Source organism: Anabrus simplex, chromosome 2, assembly GCF_040414725.1.
Source record: "Anabrus simplex isolate iqAnaSimp1 chromosome 2, ASM4041472v1, whole genome shotgun sequence".
NCBI lineage: Eukaryota > Metazoa > Arthropoda > Insecta > Orthoptera > Tettigoniidae > Anabrus > Anabrus simplex.
The window spans coordinates 510,977,690-510,999,530 of NC_090266.1; the positions used below are offsets into that span (position 1 = coordinate 510,977,690).

The 21,841-nt window shown below is 42.9% G+C and overlaps 1 protein-coding gene across 1 annotated transcript in view; it reads left to right on the top strand.

Moving 5' to 3' along the window:
* The window catches only part of Cyp4aa1 (Probable cytochrome P450 4aa1), a 267,954-nt gene that overhangs the window by 156,239 nt on the left and 89,874 nt on the right, over positions 1 to 21,841 (top strand). The window contains exons 7-8 of the mRNA XM_067140876.2: positions 8,694 to 8,820; positions 16,919 to 16,982. Coding sequence (XP_066996977.2) covers positions 8,694 to 8,820; positions 16,919 to 16,982 — 191 coding nt within the window. The remainder of the gene's footprint in view (positions 1 to 8,693; positions 8,821 to 16,918; positions 16,983 to 21,841) is intronic.

Here is a 21,841-nt window from a genome sequence, read left to right on the forward strand (position 1 = left end):
TTGCTTTACGTCCCACTAACTACTCTTTTACGATTTTCGGAGACGCCGAGGTGCCAGAATTTAGTCCCGCAGGAGTTCTTTTACGTGCCAGTAAATCTACCGACACGAGGCTGTCGTATTTGAGCACCTTCAAATACCACCGGACTGAGCCAGGATCGAACCTGCCAAGTTGGGGTCAGAAGGCCAGCGCCTTAACCGTCTGAGCCACTCAGCCCGGCCCACAATTCATTGTGGTCGGCACTACATGTAGATTGGGCCCAGTTTTGCGGCCGGATGTTGTATGTAGATGAAGAGATGTGTGTTGAGTTGAGACGAATACAAACACCCAGTCTCCCAGCCAGATGAATTAACCATACGCGATTCCGGCTCGACCAGGCCCGGAATCGTATCCGAGCCTTCTGAAGTCATTACACTGACCATTCTGTCAAGGAAATGGACATAGGCCTACATGATGAAGACGCCAAATTAGATACTTGTGTCCAGTGGTTATGTAAACCACATAGTATGCGATGAGCTCGCATCTGAACTCAGGGTCATTTATATCTATTTCTCCAACATCAGTGTATAAACATAGGAGTCCACTGTCGGCAACCCTGAAGATGGTTTTCCGTGGTTTCCCATTTTCACACCAGGCAAATGCTGGGGCTGTACCTTAATTAAGGCCACGACCGGTTCCTTCCCACTCCTAGCCCTTTCCTATCCCACCGTCGCCATAAGATCTATCTGTGTCGGTGCGACGTAAAACAAATAGCACCGGGCGAGATGGCCGTGCGGTTAGGAACGCGCAGCTGTGAGCTCGCATTCGGGAGATAGTGGGTTCGAACCCCACTGTCGGCAGCCCTGAAGATGGTTTTCCGTGGTTTCCCATTTTCACACCACGCAAATGCTGGGGCTGTACCTTAATTAAGGCCACGGCCGCTTCCTTCCTATTCCTAGGACTTTCCTATCCCATCGTCGCCATAAGACCTATCTGTGTTGGTGCGACGTAAAGCAACTAGCAAAAAAAAATAGCAAAACAAAATAATAATAAACATAGCAGCCCAACGAGCCACAAAAAGACTGAGATTCAAGCCCTGATAGGCGTAGAGATTTAAGAAATCGTCTTCCCTTTCTAGGCAGCTACAGCCGATTCAAACCAAACCAAACCAAACCAAACGCCATGGCACTACAGCCCTTGAAGGGCCTTGGCCCACCAAGCGACCACTGCTCAGTCTGAAGGCCTGCAGATTACGAGGTGTCGTGTGGTCAGCACGACGAATACAGCCGATTCAGTCATTTGATAAAATAGGTAAACCGGAGACCACAGTACCCGTTACCATTAGTCACTGACAAGTGAGCCAGAAGGAGCAACAAGCGAGTCTGAGGATCTTACGACTTACAGAGCTCCGCTCTCACCGCGCCACGGGCAACATGACAGCTGCTCATGGCTTTTCACTTTCATGATAGCAGATGGCTCCCTGGTTTTTGTCTCTACTTGCTATGATGTAATCTTACCTTCCATTGTCCAGCTGGCTCAACTATACGAAGCAATAATAATCTGTTACAAAACTAATATTCGTGCGTTGGTGAGAGCGACGACCTCTGCTGCTTCATTTAACGGTAGTTCTTCGGCAGTCAAAATAGGATGTATCGGGGAACGTGTCAATAATGGGAGGGTAGAGTTTGTATCAGGAGTGGCTGGTCTATGTTTGCAGTGTTAGCCGGGCTAACACAATCTAAAACGAAAGATCAACGGATATGACTACATAATATTATGGCATATAAATTGCTTAATTAATATAGCATACTACATCGTCGCTTCACCGGTAAAACGTTGTATTCCACAAATCTCTTCCCAACCACGTATGGAAATGCAGTCCACCAGAACAAATTTCGTTGTGTTCATTTTCCTATGCCCATGTGTAAAGGAAAATGATCCTTACTGTACCGTACTGTAGGACTGTACGTTTGCATTACGTATTTACGCACTTCTAATGTATAATGCATGTAAGGTTCATTTTTGTTTACTCATCGGCATAGGAAAACGAACACAACGGACATTGTTCTGATGGACTGCGTATCCATATGTGGCTGGGAGGCGTGACCAGTCTTAAGAAGAATAATGTATAGGAAGAGTATTGTGGGATACAACGTTTTACCGGTGAAGCGACCATATTATAACAACCATAAAGACTAATTATCTTCCGTATAAATAATACAACCGCCTCTGTGGTGTAGTGGTTAGCGTGATTAGCTGCCACCCCCGGAGGCCCGGGTTCGATTCCCGGCTCTGCCACGAAATTTGGAAAGTGGTACGAGGGCTGGAACGGGGTCCACTCAGCCTCGGGAGGTCAACTGAGTAGAGGTGGGTTCGATTCCCACCTCAGCCATCCTGGAAGTGGTTTTCCGTGGTTCCCACTTCTCCTCCAGGCGAATGCCGGGATGGTACCTAACTTAAGGCCACGGCCGCTTCCTTCCCTCTTCCTTGCCTATCCCTTCCAATCTTCCCATCCCTCCACAAGGCCCCTGTTCAGCATAGCAGGTGAGGCCGCCTGGGCGAGGTACTGGTCGTACTCCCCAGTTGTATCCCCCGACCAAGAGTCTGAAGCTCCAGGACACTGCCCTTGAGGCGGTAGAGGTGGGATCCCTCGCTCAGTCCGAGGGAAAAACCGAACCTGGAGGGTAAACAGATGATGATGATGATAAATAATACATGAATTGACGAAAGTTTCGCATCTGTCGAACGATGAAGATATGCCGACAGTGCCCTCTGTTTGCCGTTTCGCTGAGGCAAATATGAGGAGCTTGAATTCAGTCGGGACGCGCTTGCGCATTCGATTCATTCGGAAACATCGCACATAGCTGACCGTGCTGACTAGTAGGCTCTCATGTTTGCCCCACCCGACAGGCTAACTGAACAGTAATCGCTTGCATTGTGCATTGTGATTGTTCTGAGCGTGTCTTGTGCCTGCAGTGGCTTTGTTGTTGTTAAAGGGAGATTCAGTTATGATGGAGGACGATTGCAGCTGTGTTATCCAGGGCTTATTAAAGCATTCGTTCTCTGGCCGAACTTTCTCTGCTAACAAACAAATCATAGGCAATGGGAAACCCTCTCCTAGTATATCAGCTATGGTTACAGAAAGGAGAGGCAAAGTACGTCATTTATTCCTGGCCTTTTATTTTATTTTATTTTATTTTATTTTATTTTATTTTATTTTATTTTATTTTATTTTATTTTATTTTATTTTCAACAGACACAAATGTTTGGAGAACGAGGGGGAGTGTGTGATATTAACAGTTCTTAACAAGGAAACGATGTGAATAGTGGGTAGACCATATTAATTCCAAAATAGCTTTACGGAAGTTCGGTAGCACTAGAATAGACAAGTTCTTAAGTATTGCCTTCAAAATTAATCGGGAAAAAATATAATGAAAAAGTTAAAGCAAACAGGTATATAGTCAGTTGTCTAATAGATGTTGTTTGTTTCCTGGCAGAGGAAAAGCTGCCTTTTAGGGACCATGCTGGAAACCGCGACTCACTTAATAGAGGACATTTTGTTGAATTGCTCCATTATAGAGTCAGTTATGATGACCGATTACGGAACCATTTGGAAACCTCTGTTGCGTTTCTTCGTACCAAAAGTATTTAACATATTCAGGATTAAATGTGGCACTACCTGAAGTAACCAAACTCTGTTCTTTAATTTTGACTATTCCTGCTACTAGTGCCTCTGTCGAACGATCTTTCTCGGCTATGAAGCGGCTAAAACTTATTTAATAATGCTATTTGCTTTACGTCTCTACTCTTTTACGGTTTTGGGAGACGCCGAAGTGCCGAAATGTAGTCCCTCAGGAGTTCTTTTACGTGCCAGTAAATCTACTGACACGAGGCGGACGTATTTGACCACCTTCAAATACCACCGGACCGAGCCAGGATCGAACCTGCCAAGTTGGGGTCAGAAGGCCAGCGCCTCAACCATCTGAGCCACTCAGCCCGGCTAAAAACGTATTTAAGAAGTACGCAAATACAAGAAAGATGATCAAAATTGTCATTAATTTCAATTGAGAAGAACCTCCTGAAAAACCGTAAGAAAAATCCGTGATTCCATGCTTCTGTTCTGGACAATTTTGCTGCCAAAAATCGCCGGATAGAGCTGTGTTACAAGATGTAATATCTGCAGATGTACTGGGAGGATTGATTTGTGTGAGTTTAGAAATGCATGCTTCTATTTAAGTTTTAATACCCATACATTGTTTTTGTCCATGTTTCTACAAACTAGTGTGCCAACACTTTGATAAGGGCCACGTACCGCCACTAGTTTGCGTACGGGTCATTCCACGTCGTCGGATTAAAAGCTGCAAAAAATGAACTTGGGTATTTTATAAATCACGAACATTTTAAAATACGCGTAGAAAAGGTTCAAATTTAATATTTTATATATATATATATTCACCTAAGATGTTACAAGGAAATAACTTCTAAACCATTAAAGATATCGGCATTTTGTTTTCATATTCGTAAATAGTACCCAGCGTCTTGTAAAATAACGTGCTACTTATTCTCTTGGGATGATTAATAACCGAGATATTGATACTAACGCCATATTCTTAAATGGAACGGCAGGAATGCATACAGCTGGTCTGAAAGTTCAACTGCGTACAAGTTCAAATATGTAAGTATTTTCAAAATCGGACAGTTACTTTTTGAGATATCATAAGAACGCATTTGGGCTTTTGCGTGCCGCATCAGACAGCGTACAGTCGGCCAAGGACGTATTGGCACGCAAGCTGTTCCCTGGCATTGATTCCAGCCACAGAACGGATACCAGGCATGTACTGTAAACTATCGTACACATAATGTGGTGTACCGTAACATACCCTGGGTGTGTAACGTTATTGTATAACTGGCGAACACACAACGGGAAAGGGAGATTATTCGGACATTATTCATTTTTTTCTAGAAGGAGCTCTTCCGAAGTTCTGTATTATGTTTATTTCTCAATTCATACAGTAGTATGTACTATACACTCAAACCAGTGACAATTACAGCTTTCGTTATGTTCCGTTGAAGTCAATGTAATTATTTTATTCCTTTTAAAAACATCACACCTCCCAGTCTTGTAATGAGTTCGCCTGTCATACACACTTTGCAAACCCATCACGTTTGTAAGATATGCTTACATTCCAAGTATCCATTCTGTAGCTGGAATCACACCCAAGAACCTGCTTGCGCGTCAATATGTCCTTGCCCGACTTCACGCTGTCTGATTCGGCATGCAAAAGAGCGCATTCTGTTCTTATTGATATCTCAAAAACTAACTGTCCTATTTTGAAAATACGTACATATTTGAACTTGTACGCAGTTGAACTTTGTTTTTGCTATTAGCTTTACGTCGCACCGACACAGATATGTCTTATGGCGACGATGGGACAGGAAAGGGCTGGGAGTGGAAAGGAAGCGGCCGTGGCCTTAATTAAGGTACACACACCGAGCTCGATAGCTGTAGTCGCTTAAGTGCGGCCAGTATCCAGTAATCGGGAGATCGTGGGTTCGAGCCCCACTGTCGGCAGCCCTGAAGTGGTACGAGGGCTGGAACGGGGTCCACTCAGCCTCGGGAGGTCAACTGAGTAGAGGTGGGTTCGATTCCCACCTCAGCCATCCTGGAAGTGTTTTTTCCGTGGTTTCCCCATTTTCACACCAGGCAAATGCTGGGGCTGTACCTTAATTAAGGCCACGGCCGCTTCCTTCCCATTCCTAGGCCTTTCCTATCCCATCGTCGCCATAAGACATATCTGTGTCGGTGCGACGTGAAGCAAATAGCAAGAAGAATTAAGGTACAGCCCCAGCATTTGCCTGGTGTGAAAATGTGAAACCACGGAAAACCATCTTCAGAGCTGCCGACAGTGTGATTCGAACCCACTATCTCCCAAATACTGGATACTGGCCGCACTTAAGAATTGAACTTTTAGAACAGCTGTTTTTTTTTTTTTTTGCTAGGGGCTTTACGTCGCTCCGACACAGATAGGTCTTATGGCGACGATGGGATGGGAAAGGCCTAGGAGTTGGAAGGAAGCGGCCGTGGCCTTAATTAAGGTACAGCCCCAGCATTTGCCTGGTGTGAAAATGGGAAACCACGGAAAACCATCTTCAGGGCTGCCGATAGTGGGTTTCGAACCTACTATCTCCCGGATGCAAGCTCACAGCCGCGCGCCTCTACGCGCACGGCCAACTCGCCCGGTAGAGTAGAACAGCTGTATGAATTGTGCCGTTCTATTTAAAAATATGGAGTTAGTATCAATATCTCGGTTATTGATCACCCCATGAGAATACGCAGCACATTATTTTGCAATACAAGCTCCTGGGTAACATTTACGAATATGAAAACAGAATGCCGATATCCTTAATGGTTTAGAAGTTATTTCCGGGTAACATCTTAGGTGAATAACCCTGTATATATATGAGTATAGCGGGGGAATTCCGATCAGGGAAGTAACTACGATCACGACTTTTATTCAGAAACGAGAATGAGAAGAGTGTTCTGTTCATTGCCGACAGCAAGAGGGAAGCATCTGAAGCCTCCTATAGAGCGGCCATAACAGTAGAGCCGCTTGTTTGCAGTGTGAGGACGTTCTGTGTTTTGTGATATTTTCTTATTAGGACGCCGATTCGATTCTTGCCATGTACGCTACACATATTTATTAATTATTATAATAATTTTGCAGAATGTGATATCAGGGGAAGCAATAATGTGAGTTTATTTGTTGCAGTTTTAATATATAACTTGCAATATGACAAGTTGGGGGTAAGTCTGATTATCGACGAGAGTTCATCCGAGGCACATTTTGCATCTCTTGATCTCGGTGACGATGAACAGTGTGATGAAACAGAGCCAACAATTTGCAGCGAGAAAGACACTTTCATCCTATGTGGTAATGAAGGCCAGGACAAGGAACTGTAGCATTGTATCTCTCCATGCTCAGATTGGGTCAATGCAGCGTGCAGTAGCTGTAACACGCCAAATATGTGCTTGTTCTAAATGACTGATAAACTAGTACGGAGGAGGTGGTGAATATTGTTTTAAGAGGAAATAATAGGGCCTAAACTAGCACTCTTTTCGCGCGCGCGCGCGCGCGCGCGCGCGAGAGAGAGAGAGAGAGAGAGTGTGTGTGTGGGGGGGGGCAACTCCAGTTAACTTTAGGTACTGTAATGCTCTCACTTATTATAATATTTTCTGTACTTTTTGCAGTTTGTTTAACGTCGTACTAACACATCGAAGGTTTTCAGCAACGGAGGATGGCAAAGGGCTAGGATTTTGAAGGTAGCGGCCGTGGCCTTAATTAAGGTACAACCCCAGCATTTGCCTGATGTGAATTTTCAATGTTTGGTTTCTTTCTCATGATTTTGGAAGTGATTTTTCTAGTTTTATTACCAGAAGCATACTTTGTGAGCAGGCCTAGTACTTCACGCAAGCCCTTTATTATGTATCCGTCGTTCCCACTGAGGAATTCTTTTCGTACTGGTGTTAAAGTATTGGTTATTGGGAAACTGGTCGTAAAGTGCTAACACAGTAACAGCCGCGCAGTATATGAGTAGATGAAAGTCTGTAAGGTCTTCTACTTTATCAAGAAGTGATGGCAGACATTGGTTAACATCATCAATAATCTGTTTAGTACTGTGATTTGATCTCGGCTTTGGGATAAAGGTCCTTGAAATTGGATCGCTGTCCTCCCATTTGATAAATGCTGCCTGCATAATGTCTATTATTTTCCCGCGATCCGCTGATGTGTTTTTGTTCGTTTCAGTTCCTAAATGTGGGATTAGTTATTCCCTGATTTTGTGTTGTGTTTTTTCAATGACTTCCTGTTTGATTTATTGTATTTCAAAGTCCGTTAGAAGGCTATTTCGTATTAAAGTTCTACACTGATCACTTACTCGTTTTTCGGTTATATTCAAGTACGGGTATTTATTGGTAAACAGCTGATGGAGAGTAGTTCGGTGTCCATTCGTGTTTCTTTCCATGTCTGTTGCTTTGAAGTAGAAACGCATGACGTCTGTATTCATTTCTCGAGTCCATCTCAAGCGTTTTCTACTGCGGCCAGGCTTGGTGGTTGCAGAAGAATTCTGCAAAGCACTTTCAGTGGTGCCGACATGTTGTTGTTGGGTATCAGCGTAGGTAGCTGTGGCTTTTTCGGGTGACCCGACTGGTGTCTGCTGTATCAACAACCTGCCACTGGTGATTTGTAAACTGTCACGTCTAGCACCAGCTCTAGACGTGCCCGGACGTTCCTCCGGCAGCGTCTGCTTCTTCAGTTCTTTATTCACCAAAGTCATGAGACTTTGGGTGTTGTTTTTAATACCTAGACCAGGTTTGCAGTCATCTCTTAATGATTATCAAAGTTGCTTATGAGAATGACAACAGCACTGCATTTGTGATGTACAGCGGTTAGGACAAAAACGTGTCTAAGGATAAGTATGTAAAAAAAGTCAGGGGTCACTTCGCCTCCATTTTTTACCCATGAAGTTCTGTTATATATTCTCATGATATTAAATATGGCACGGTGTCTGTTTTTGTTATTCTGATACAGCGCTGTCTGTGTGCAAAAGGAGAAATAAACTGATGTGTCATTGATTGTGCAGGAAAATATTCATTAGTAAGAGTTTATGCCAACTAGTTGATGCTGTTATCAAATACTGTGGTTGTGTATTGTTCTAGGGGAGAAGTGCTGATGCAGTATCGGGTGACACGCCCTTGGCTGCTGTTCAGCTGGGTGTACCGCCTCACCAACCTCGCCAAACGAGAGATGCAGCAGAAGAACAATCTGACGGGATTCACAAGGAGGGCAAGTATGAAAATGAGGAATGGGATAGTCACAGTAGCTACTCAACGAGGAACTACCTTGCCAAGAATGTATGTGAGCATTTGAAATAAAGAAGGATAGCCTCGTTATAGGGTAAAGAAACACTCTTATATTAAATTGTTGCTGATCACAGTAGAGAAATGACCAAACTACTCCTCCGAAATGATAAATCTGAAATATTCATATTCCTTCCTTTCATGATCAGTAGATGCAGAGTGGGTTTCGGCCCTTTGGTTTCGTCCCTTAAAGGCGGGTACTCACTAGGAGGCTGCAACATGCAACGCAGCGGTTGCTGCAACCATATTTTTCTAATGAGTACGCCTTGAGCTTCGTTGCAGCAACCGTTCGCAGTGAAGCGCGCTGTGATCCATCTGGTTGTCGGTATTCCGGCGAACACAAAGCGGCGCGCAGTGTGTTCGTTGACGTGTTCCAGGCACATTTCGTAGTCAGGACGCGCAGGGGTCATGGTGTGTTCTGAGGAATCCTGTCTAAATTTAATAGAATTATATCACAATTCTATATTATTATGGGACCCTTCAGTGAAGTGCCAAATGATTTCAATATCAATGACGTCTCATAAAAATATGTTTAATGAAATGAAATAAAATTAAATGAACCTTACCTCTATGTGATCTTTTAATTCGCTGATGATTGCTTGACACACTTGTAGTACAAATTTACTTATGGCTACCGGGCGAGTTGGCCGTGCTGTTAGGGGCGCGCAGCTGTGTACTTGCATCCGGGAAATAGTGGGTTCGAACCCCACTGTCAACAGCCCTGAAGATTGTTTATCCGTGGTTTCCCATATTCACACCAGGCACATGCTGGGGATGTACCTCAATTAAGGCCACGGCCGCTTCCTTCCCAGTCCTAGCCCTTTTCTATCCAATGGTCGCCATAAGACCTATCTGTGTCGGTGCGACGTAAAGCAAATAGCAAAAAAAAAAATTACTTATGACTTGCTTGGATATTCAGAAGAGATACCGCAAGCTGGTGAAGCTGTCAGCGCTGGCTAAAAGTCTCAAAGTAAGTGCCAATTTATCTTGAACAGATATAGCTTTTCTAAATTTCGTGTCCCTTGTTTATCTTCGGTTCAACCAAATTTAATAAATACTCGAAATCGGTCGGTGATGTACGAGTGAAATTCTTAAAATATACACTTAATTCTTGCGATTTCAAATCCAGAAGCAAACTGGAATTAGCTTTACCTTTGTAAAAGTCACCTTGCCACCAACGACGGGGATGTTTGTAGTCCTCGATTAGGTAATGCAGCAGAATATACACAGCACTTATGACGAGTATACTGGATGACATGGTTGCATGTGTCACAACGAACGCTGCGGAACTACTGGTGTTCGCGTTGAGGTTTGACGAACGTGCACATTATACAAGGTTGCAGCAACCGTTGCGTTGCATGTTGCAGCTTACTAGTGAGTACCCGCCTTAAGAGGCCACGGCTTGCCCGTGGTCCAACCGTTCTGTACTCTGACCGGCCAACCGAGCAGAGGAAAGGTGGCCACGGCTCTACCGTGGCTCTACGCCTCTGCATTCGGGAGACGAGACAGGAGCACAGGGCTGGACTTCACGCCTGGCCCCACCCGTCGGCTGTCCTGAGAATGGTTTTCCGTGGTTTTCCATTCTCCTGCACTAAGGCGAATGCCGGGACAGTTCGTAGTGTAGGCCACGGCCGCCCACCCCCTCACCTTCTCCGCACATCTCCTTCACCGTAACAAATCTCCCAGTCTGAGAGATGGCGTAATCGTCTAAGAGGCCCGCCTCCCCCTTCAGGGGAGGAATGAAAACGTTTCGTAGTAGTAGTAGTAGTAGTAGTAGTAGTAGTAGTAGTAGATCAAAGGAACGTTTAGGGAAGGCAGGGTCCCTAAAAATCTCACGATATAGCCAACTGTGCTCATTTATGGTTGTGACTTGCAAAGAACAGAGGAAATAGCTGTCATTTTGTTCTAGAAGTTGGTAGAGTTGTACAACGTAACAAAAAATTATTTTCGAATATCTCAATGTGCATGGATATCTGTTCAGAATATTCCACAACCACTTACACATTCAGTCATCTGCTTTGTAAGTCTATGCTGGATATTCATTTCCTATTCCAACTAACTGAAGCCCGTTGAGACATGAGGTCGATGGAGCAAATATTTATTGAAGGATATCCTTATATGCGACATTTTTTACACTTAAATTTTTTACCTTTTTTCCACAATCTAATTTACGTCGCACCAACACAGACAGGTTTTATGACGACGATGGAATAGGAAAGGCCTAGGAGTGGGAAAGAAGCGGCCGTGGCCCTAATTAAGGTGCAGCCCCAGAATTTGCCTCTTGTGAAAATGGCAAACCACAGAAACTCACCTTCAGACCTGCCGACAGTGGAGTTCGCACCCATTATTTCCCGGATGCAAACTCATAGCTGCGCTCTCCTAACCGTACGGCCAACTCGCCCGGTAAAATTTTCTTTACGTCGCATCAACACAGGTAGGTCTTACGGCGACGATGGGATAGGAAATGGCTAGGCGTAAGAAGGAAGCGGTTCTGTCGTAAAGCTGATTACTACTTTGGAGGAATCAACCTATCCATTCGCTCACAAATTATATCCAAAGCATCATGAGCTATTAAGTGAGTGGTAACTCATCGCAAAGTCTTAAGGATGACGAAGAGAAGAAATTTGGTCGATTTCAGAATATATGTGGAATATGTTAATTTGACGAATTCTGAAGAACCAAGTGAGAAAGGAGACTTATCTAAGATTTTCTGAGACCCCGGTTATGCCAGTATGATAGTGAAAAATAGATGAGCAAACTTGCAATAGAACTATGGCAAAATAATAAAAACTGAGATTTCGTCGTTCAGTAAAGTCATACACCCTTGAACATGGAAAAAAAAGATAAAAACAACGTTGATATATATATTCACATTTTCATATATAAAACATAACGAAGAAATAAAGAGGATATACGTGCTATAAATAAACAGAAAATGAATTCGAAAGCTTTTTTTTAATTTTTTTAATTCTTCAGAAAGTAGAGATGTTGGTTGTTCCCTGAAGAGATGGGCTGCAATCTGAGGTTAGAAATGATGAACTAGCTTTCCAATAAAGAAGAGGGGAGAAGAATAAGAAGTTTGCATACCATCTCATTTTATACATACATCCATCATCCTTATAGGCCGTTGTGCCTTTCAGCGTTCACGCTGCAAGCCTCTGTGAATTTACTAAATGTCGCTACAATCCTCTATTTACAACTAGTGCTGTGGCCTCATTTAGTTCTATGCATCTTATCTTTAAGACGTTATAAACTGAGTCTAACCATCGTCCTCTTGGTTTCCCTCTAATTCTCTTACCCTCCATAACTGAGTCCATTATTCTCCTAGGTAACCTATCCCCCTCCGTTCGCCTCACATGACCCCACCACCAAAGCCGCTTTATGCGTACAGCTTTATCCATCGAGTTCATTTCTAACTTAGCCTCTATCTCCTCATTGCGAGTACCCTCCTTCCATTGTTCCCACCTGTTTGTACCAGCAATCATTCTCACTACTTTCATGTATGTTACTTCTAACTTATGAATAACATATCCTGAGTCCACCCAGCGTTCGCTCCTGTAAACCAAAGTTGGTCTTAAAAAGACCGATGTAAAGATAATTTGGTCCGGGAGCTGACTTCCTTCTTACAGAATACTGTTGATCGTAACTGCGAGCTCACTGCATTAGCTTAACTGCACCTTGATTCAATCTCACTTACTAAATTACCACCCTGGGAGAACACACATCCTAAATACTTGAAATTATCTACCTGTTGCAGCTTTGTATCACCAATCTGACATTCACTTCTCTCGGATTTCTTACCTACTGACATCAATTTAGTCTTCGAAAGGCTAATTTTCATACCATACTCATTGCACCGATTTTCAAGTTGCAAGATATTAGACTGCAGGCTTCCGGCACAATCTGCCATTAAGACCAAGTCGTCAGCATAGGCCAAACTGCTTACTACATTTCCACCTAACTGAATCCCTCCCTGCCACTTTATATGTTTCAGCAGATGATCCATGTAAACTACGAACAACAAAGGTGAAGGATTATAGCCTTGTCTAAACTCTGTAACTACCCTGAACCAAGAACTCATTCTAACATCAATTCTTACTGAAGCCCAATTGTCAACATAAATGCCTTTGATTGATTTTAATAATCTACCTTTAATTCCCTAGTCCCCCAGTATGGTGAACATCTTTTACCTCGGTACCCCGTCATATGCTTTCTCTAGATCTACGAAACATAAACACAACTGTCTACTCCTCTCGTAGTATTTTTCAATTATCTGGCGCATACTGAAAATCTGATCCAGACAGTCTTTCTGTGGTCTGAAACCACACTGGTTTTCATCCAAATTCCTCTCAACGACTGATCGTACCCTGCCTTCAAAGATGCCAGTGAATACTTTGCCTGGTACACTAATCAACGAGATACCTCGATAGTTGTTGCAATCCTTCCTGTTCCCTTGCTTATAGATAGATGCAATTACTGCTTTTTTTTCAATCTAAAGGTACTATACCAACACTCCATGCTAATCTTATTATTCTATGAAGCCATTTCAACCCTGCCTTCTCACTATACTTCACCATTTCAGGTCTAATTTCAACTATTCCTGCTGCTTTATGATAACGGAGTTTATTTACCATCCTTTCCACTTCCTCAAGCGTAATTTCACCAACATCATTTTCCTCCTCCCCATGAGCTTGGCTGTTTGCAACACCACCAGGATGATTTCCTTTTACATTGAGAAGATTTTCAAAATATTCCCTCCACCTGTCCTGTGATTCCTTGGCATCTATTATGAGTTCACCTGAATGACCCAAAACACTGTTCATTTCCTTTTTCCCTCCCTGCCTAAGATTCTTTATTACTGTCCAGAAAGGTTTCCCTGCTGCTTGACCTAGCCTTTCCAGGTTATTACCAAAATCTTCCCACGACTTCTTTTTGTATTCCGCAACTATTTGTTTCGCTCTGTTTCTTTCATCTATGTATCCCTGTCCGCATCAGCCCTTGTGTGGAGCCATTTCTGATAAGCCTCCTTTTTACGTTTACAAGCTGCTCTTACTTCATAATTCCACTAAGATGTCCGCTTCTTCCCAATTTTACACACAGTTGTTCCTATGTATTCCCTTGCTGTTGCTATTACAGCATCCCTGTATGCCACCCATTTTCTTTCTATATCCTGAACCTGCTTACTGTCCACGCTTTGGAACTTCCTACTAATTATATCCATGTAATTCTGCCTAATTTTCTATCCTTATTCGTTTATAGGCAGATTTCACTTTGTCTTAGGCCTACAGATACTTAGTTTACTACAGATCAGATAGTGGTCTGTTTCATCGAAAAATCCCCGAAAAATGTGTACATCCCTAACAGATTTCCTGAATTCGAAGTCGGTTAAGATATAGTCTATTATGGATCTGGTACCCCTAGCCCCCCATATGTAGCGGTGAATAGCCTTATGCTCCAAGAATGTATTCGTAACTGCTAAACCCATACTAGCACAGAAGTCCAGCAAACGCTTTCCATTCCCATTAGCTTCCATATCTTCCCCACATTTACCAATCACCGTTTCGTATCCTTCAGTTCTATTTCCAACTCTCGCATTGAAATCGTCCATTAGCACTATCCTATCCTTGCTGTTGACCCTGACTACGATGTCACTCAATGCTTCATAAAACTTGTCAATTTCATCCTCATCTGCACCCTCACATGGTGAATACACTGAGACAATTCTCGTACTAATTCCTCCAACTGACAAATCTACCCACATCATTCACTCGTTAACGTGCCTAACAGAAACTATGTTGCGTGCAATGGTATTCCTGAAAAAGAGCCCTACCCCATACTCTGCCCTTCCCTTTTTAACACCCGTCAAGTACACTTTATAATCTCCTAGCTCTTCCTCTTTATCTCCACTTACGCGAATATCACTTACTCCTAGCACATCCAGATGCATCCTCTTTGCTGACTCAGCCAGTTCTAGTTTCTCTCTTCCGTAAGCCCCATTAATGTTGATAGCTCCCCATCGAATTCCATTTCGTTCGCCAAGTTGTTTCCAAGGGGTTCCTCGCCTGTCATATGGGAGTGGGACTCCGTTACTCCCATAGGTGCGAGGCTTGTTTAAAATGTTCTGAGCTCGGTAAATTCATGAAGCAGGATGCTACCCTACTTGCACATAGTCCAAGTGAGGATCTCTCCTCTAACGGGTTAGGGACCACCGGTGGATTGTATAGCCCTAGCTGCCGGAGCGCATGGAATGCTATGCATGAGAATATGTCCGAGATGTCCATTCCCATTCCGTAGCAACTGGTATCCCGACTCTCAGGACCACTTATTAGGCCACTTGGCCGTTGTCCATGGTTTACGAACTAGGACGTGACTACAGTAACACACACCACGAATGTTATAAAACATTGTATTTTCTAACAATAACTTATCAACGATTTAAATTAACCAGCTACTCAAAGAAACCAAATCAAACTAACCTATGACACTTTCAAGTCCCCAACGGCCTGCCGTGCATCCAGCACAGTCGCATAAAGGCCAGTTCTTTAGACCGGGGTCGTAATCTTCTCAGTTAGTCCCGCGAGATAGTACAAATCTCATTCCAGATTCTTGAATAAATTTTAAATGATGGTGGAGTCGGGGATCGTAACCAAGTTCTCCTCTTACAACGCTGCTCTGGGAGGAGCCATGCTTACCCTTGGGCTAAATGAGGATCTAAATTTGCTTACTCTTGGGTTATGAAGTTCTTGCAGCAAACAACATCCTCGGGTAATGAAACCAAAGAGGCCAAGGCGTTACAACACGACGTGATAAACTTACCTTTATAAGAGGTTTAAGTCCGGAGACGGGGATGTGAAGGATAACCACCGTTAAACTTAAAGAAGATTTGTTTGACTTATGAACTTAAGTGAACAAGGATACCAAGGCGTTTCAATACGACGTGATAAACTCACCTTTGTTAGAGGTTTAAGTCCGGGGACGGGGATATGAAGTATGACCTACGGTGAAAGAAAGTACAAAAGAAATAAAAGCTTCTCGTCTGCTAAATCCACAACACAATTCATACACTCTCTCTCTCTCTCTCTCTCTCTCTCTCTCTCTCTCTCTCTCTCTAGATTTTTCAAGGACTAGAGTACTAGTAACGACTGCGTGACTTCACGCAGTTACCTTGAAAGCAACTAGTGTGTTCTCAGAAATAACGACCTGTGGCTTTCGCAAGCCACTTTCTAAGAGATACCAAAGGCAGTGATTTTTAATCAATTTCCGGTGCGAGTCGGCGAGTAAGGGTTTACAAGTAGACTTTTATTGACTAACAAATCAAATTTTAAAGCTTTAGTTGATGAAATAAACCACTGTTAAACTTAAAAGAGATTTGTTTGACTTATAAACTTCAGTGAACAAATATGCCAAGGCGTTTCGATATGACGTGATAGACTCGCCTTTGTTAGAGGTTTAAGTCCGGAGAGGGTGATATGAAGTATGACCTACGGTGAAAGAAAGTGCATAAGGAATCAAAGCTTCTCGTGTGTCTAGCCTAACCCAAACCCCATGGCGCTACATCCCCGAAGGGCCTTGGCCTACCAAGCGACCGCTGCTCAGCCCGGAGGCCTACAAATTATGAGGTGTCGTGTGGTCAGCATCTTGAATGTCTTCATTAATAGTTAAGATTGCTAATTACAACTGGCGAATTCGATCTGCTTGTCAGGAATTACGCTCAGGTAATGAAATAAAAGTAAAAATGTTGTGTCCCGAAGTTCAAGTTTGTATGAAACAATCAACTAAGCTACCAAATAACAGGAAAGGATTTCTTTGAATAACCAATTATCTTTCTCATTTTACGCATCATTTTTCACTCTAGGTACGGGCCAATGACCTAAACGTTAGGCCCCTTTAAACAACAAGAAGCATCATCATCACCATCACTCTAGTTGTTCAGTCCTATAATAGACTCTTCAGCCTCCTATCAATAAGAACACTTTGCCTTTATGACTGCATTCAATTGACGTAACTGTACTCATTATTTTCAGGTCCTGGAAGAGAGAAGGCGTAAGAACCAGAGAGATGCTGAGGTCACAAGAACTGAGGATTCTGGTAAATACACTTCAGTTACCTTTTTCGTAGAACAAACTGTAGCAATGAAGGAGAAAGGACCATTAGCCAAACTTTTTTGCTTGTGATATATCTATTCGCTGAACGACTACTTTACTCGAAAGCCGAAAACTAGAAATTATTATATGTTAATAATTATTTTATTTGAACTGCCCAGTGGCGTAAGACTATTTCATACTGTTTCGTTACCGCTGTTTTAATAATGTTTAAACTCTCTTGGGTAAGCTAAACACAAGTAATGCTTGGAACCAACTTCACTCACTTGGTATTATGAGAGGTCAGCAGCGACAGCCAGAGCCAACTATTCCTCCTGACGAGTTTAATACATATTTTTCAGAAGATAGAATACCGCCTATTCCAAATAACCAGCCAAACGTAAAAGTGTATCAATCATTCACACTATCACCTAATCGCCCTCATTTTACTTCCCAAGCTGTCTCCAGCAATCGAGTAAAGAAAGTGCTCTATTCAATTAAATTTAAAGCCGTAGGTACAGATGATATTCCTATATATTTCACCCATAATATTATGTATGCTATTCATTCTAACGTCACGCTGATATTCAACTAGCCTACTGTCTTGAAATCGGTGCCTTTCCATCTCTCTGAAAACTCACAAAAGTAATTGCAGTACCTATGAAACCTGATCCTCAATTATCTTCGTATAGAAGGCATCAGACTCGCTATCGAACAACAAGTGACAGTACTAACACTGTTGGACTTCGGTGGTGCTTTTGACACAATAGACTTATAACAATGAGTTAGTAAAATCAAATCTTTCTTGTTCGACTCTTCAGTTCTCAAGTTGTTTACATCTTATTTGAATGACCGTTGGCAGCGTTTAACAACTCTTGAACATAGTTTAGAATGATGATCTAGGAAAGTGTAGTGTTTGGGACAACTACTTCTTTCGTTGTACATCATTGACATCTCACCTAGGCTAAAGTCATGCAGTTACCACTTAAATGCAACGACCGAAATATATAGCCACTGAAAAGTAAGTTAAGTGAAATATCAAATCCAGCGCAAAACATAAATTCAGACTTGAAACAACTAAGTGAATACGCACTATTAAACAGGCTTCATCAAGGAAAACCCATCAAAGCAAGCAATCATTGTCGGTTCTCGGAAGTTCTTACGCGTGAACAACAGTTTTCTCATTCCACCTCAGCTAATAAACGATACAATGATCCCTTACAGTATAACACTGAAAAAACTTGGCTTGACTATGACTGAATAAATTGGACGGAACATACTAAAAATATATGTAAGCAGGTTTTTGCTTTGCTTCATCCATTGAAAAGAAACAAAGATATTTTACCACCGGATATGCTACAAAGTCTAGTACAGACTTTAATCCTTACTATCCTCGACTAATGTGGCATAATCCTAGTTGACGCAACTAAGGAACAAACAATGAAGCTGCAGCGAACATTGAACTGGTGCGGTAGTTTCATTTTTAACTTAAGTGACGTGGACATAACTCCTTACTATCAAGAACTTCATTGGCTAAAACCTGATGAAAGACGTAAATATCACATACTTTTATTAATACATAAATTCCTACGTAGCAACTAACCTCAGGGTTCTGGTAAAGAAGCCAACCATCGCCAATTCCGGTTTCAGAAATATTTTAACCTGAAAAGCGATATTATAGTTATAGTTTTTCGCAAATTCGTAAGTTATTATTAAATTCAATCAATCAATACTGATCTGCATTTAGGTCAGTCGCCCAGGTGGCAGATTCCCTATCTGTTGCTTTTCTAGCCTTTTCTTAAATGATTGCAAAGAAATTGTAAATTTATTGAACATCTCCCTCGGTAAGTTATTCCAATCCCTAACTCCCCTTCCTATAAACGAATATTTGCCCCAATTTTTCCTCTTTAATTCCAACTTTATCTTCATTGTGTGATCTTTCGTACTTTTAATGACACCACTCAAACTTATTCGTCTACTAATGTCATTCTACGCCATCTCTCTACTGACAGCTCGGAACATGCAACTTAGTCGAGCAGCTCGTCTCCTTTCTCCCAAGTCTTCCCAGCCCAAACTTTGCAACATTTTTGGAACGCTACTCCTTTGTCGGAAATCACCCAGAACAAATCGAACTGCTTTTCTTTGGATTTTTTCCAGTTCTTGAATCAAGTAATCCTGGTGAGGGTCCCATACAATGGAACCATACTCTAGTTGGGATCTTAACAGACACTTATATGCCCTCTCCTTTACATCCTTACTACAACCCCTAAATACCCTCATAACCATGTGCAGAGATCTGTACTCTTTATTTACAATCACATTTATGTGATTACCCCAATGAAGGTCTTTCCTTATATTAATACCTAGGTACTTACAATGATCCCCAAAAGGAACTTTCACCCCATCAATGCAGTAATTAAAACTGAGAGGACTTTTCTTATTTGTGAAACTCACAACCTCACGACCTCACAACATTTTAGTATTTTGAGTTTACTCCCCCGGCAAGCAGCTTTTGTTACTAGATTATTGTTTACCGAGCTCGATAGCTGCAGTCGCTTATGTGCGGCCAGTATCCAGTATTCGGGAGATAGTGGGTTCGAACCCCACTTTCGGAAGCCCTGAAGATGGTTTCCCGTGGTTTCCCATTTTCACACAAGGCAAATGCTTGGGCAATAACAAAAAAGATTATCATTATGCTATTAATGTATAAACGATGTAGAGCTGAATGCAGAAAAAATCGAAACTATAATTATTAGAAAAGGAACATTAAGTAATCTGAAACCTATTCAGTGATGTATAACGCGATTATTAAAACTAAATATGAGACCAGAAACGAAATAGATAGTAATATCGATAATTTTTCATGCAATGAAACTAATTGCGATGATGTGTTAGGAAGAAAAAAGTGACATTAGTGATAGTCCAGAATTCTGTGAAACAAACGAAGCAACTATAGTACGAAGAGATACTGTGCAATATTATTATTCTGAAAATATCGTTTAAAGGGGATGTAGGTTTCTGGTAGTGATTCCGTTTTCCTTATCACATGCTGCTTACGTGAGGTGCTTCTACCTTCATAATATCAATATATTCCGGTTGGAAACACGGAAATCAAGTTATATCGGAGAATAATAATTCAAATGTTCGCATGTATTGCACAATCATCGAACAAAATTACGCACCAAGAAGGAGTTGATATTTTGCTGCAAAAATCGGCATGCAGTTACATCTTAGGCAGATAGTCATATGCTTAGCGTAGTGTTGTGGTTTGTTCAATGGTATTGTCACCAGAGACCGTGAAATTATTTTTACCTGTGGAATATGTAAAGGATCACAGAGACTATTCGTACGTAGTGAAACGCTGCTTCCGTTTGTAGAAAGCTCGTCTACCATTCAACATGCCTCTACAACGCAATCGAAGAGGTCATTAGAGCTGGAAAGGGGGCGCATTACTGGAAGACGTGAGGCTGGATCGCCGTATTGTTAGAGCTTGTTGGGACCAGTGGATACGTGAGGGCACGTCCTGTCACAGCACAGCAAAGTCACAATTAAGGCGCTTACCACGAGGCCTCCAGACACAAATACGGTCGTCAGGGCACAAAGAACAACCTGGATTCTTCACTAAAGACCACCTGGTTCCAGTCCGTGGCAGTTCATGTTTGTCTTTCACGACACCACTGTAAACGGTGACGGCGGTGAGTGGATTCCAATGACAGGATATTTAATGGCGCCGTGAGACTAAATGGTTCAGGTAGACACAGCGTCCTGTAACGACGGTACATCGCAGCAATTGGATTTGCTCGTGCTTGTTGGAGGACAGGAAGATCCTCTCCCCTGGTGGTCAGTCACGGGCATCCTGAGGAGAGTCACTATCCGTGCGTGGTGTGCTCGTCTGGAGTGCAGGGGAATGGGAGCATCGTATACAACAGTTGATCAATACTAGTAGTTTTACGAGGAACATTGTCAGCACACATGTGTTGCCCTTCCTGGTAGAATCTCCAAGAGGTATTTCCTGCCGTACACAGCAGATGTATCTCCGCAACATTGTCAGCACACATGTGTTGCCCTTCCTAGTAGAATCTCCGAGAGGTATTTCCTGCCGTACACAGCAGATGTATCTCCGCAACATTGTCAGCACACATGTGTTGCCCTTCCTGGTAGAATCTCCAAGAGGTATTTCCTGCCGTACACAGCAGATGTAAAGACGTGCTCGGTTCGCCCGGAAGGACGTGGGTTCGAATCCCCGTCAGGAAGTCGTAAAATTCAAGAAACGGGTTTTCCACTTCCGGAGGTGTACATGACCCTGAGGTTCCCTCAGCCTACACCAAAAGTGAGTACCAGGTTAATTCCTGGGGGCAAAGGCGGCCGGGCGTAGAGCTAACCCCATTAAGTGCCGAGGTTATGGATAGTGGGAGCCTTTACCTTCCACCCCGCCAAGGGCCTTCATGGCCTGTACGGAGATGACTTTGCTTTGCTTTGCTTACACAGCAGATGTATCTCTGCAACATTGCCACACTTCCGTGAACTGCCCGACCGCCAGATTTATGGCCAATTGAATATGCATGGGACCATCTGAGGTTGTGACTTCACCAGCCTAGGAGTTTCAACATTCTCGAGCAGGGCCTCTCAGGGTGCATGCGCCTGGTCCATGCACTGTGCACGGTGCAAAAGACGACTTTGCTTGATTGACCAGAGTGCAGACCCCCACTCCTCGATTTGGAGCAATAGCGCTGTCTCTCTCTTTCCCCACGCCTGTCTCGCTGGCTCCCCCTGTCTCCCTCTTTCTCACTTGCTCCGTAGCGCTCCAAATCCGAGCCGAGCTTAGCCGAGTAGCCCAGAGATGAAGCGTTGGTCCGAGCCGAGCCG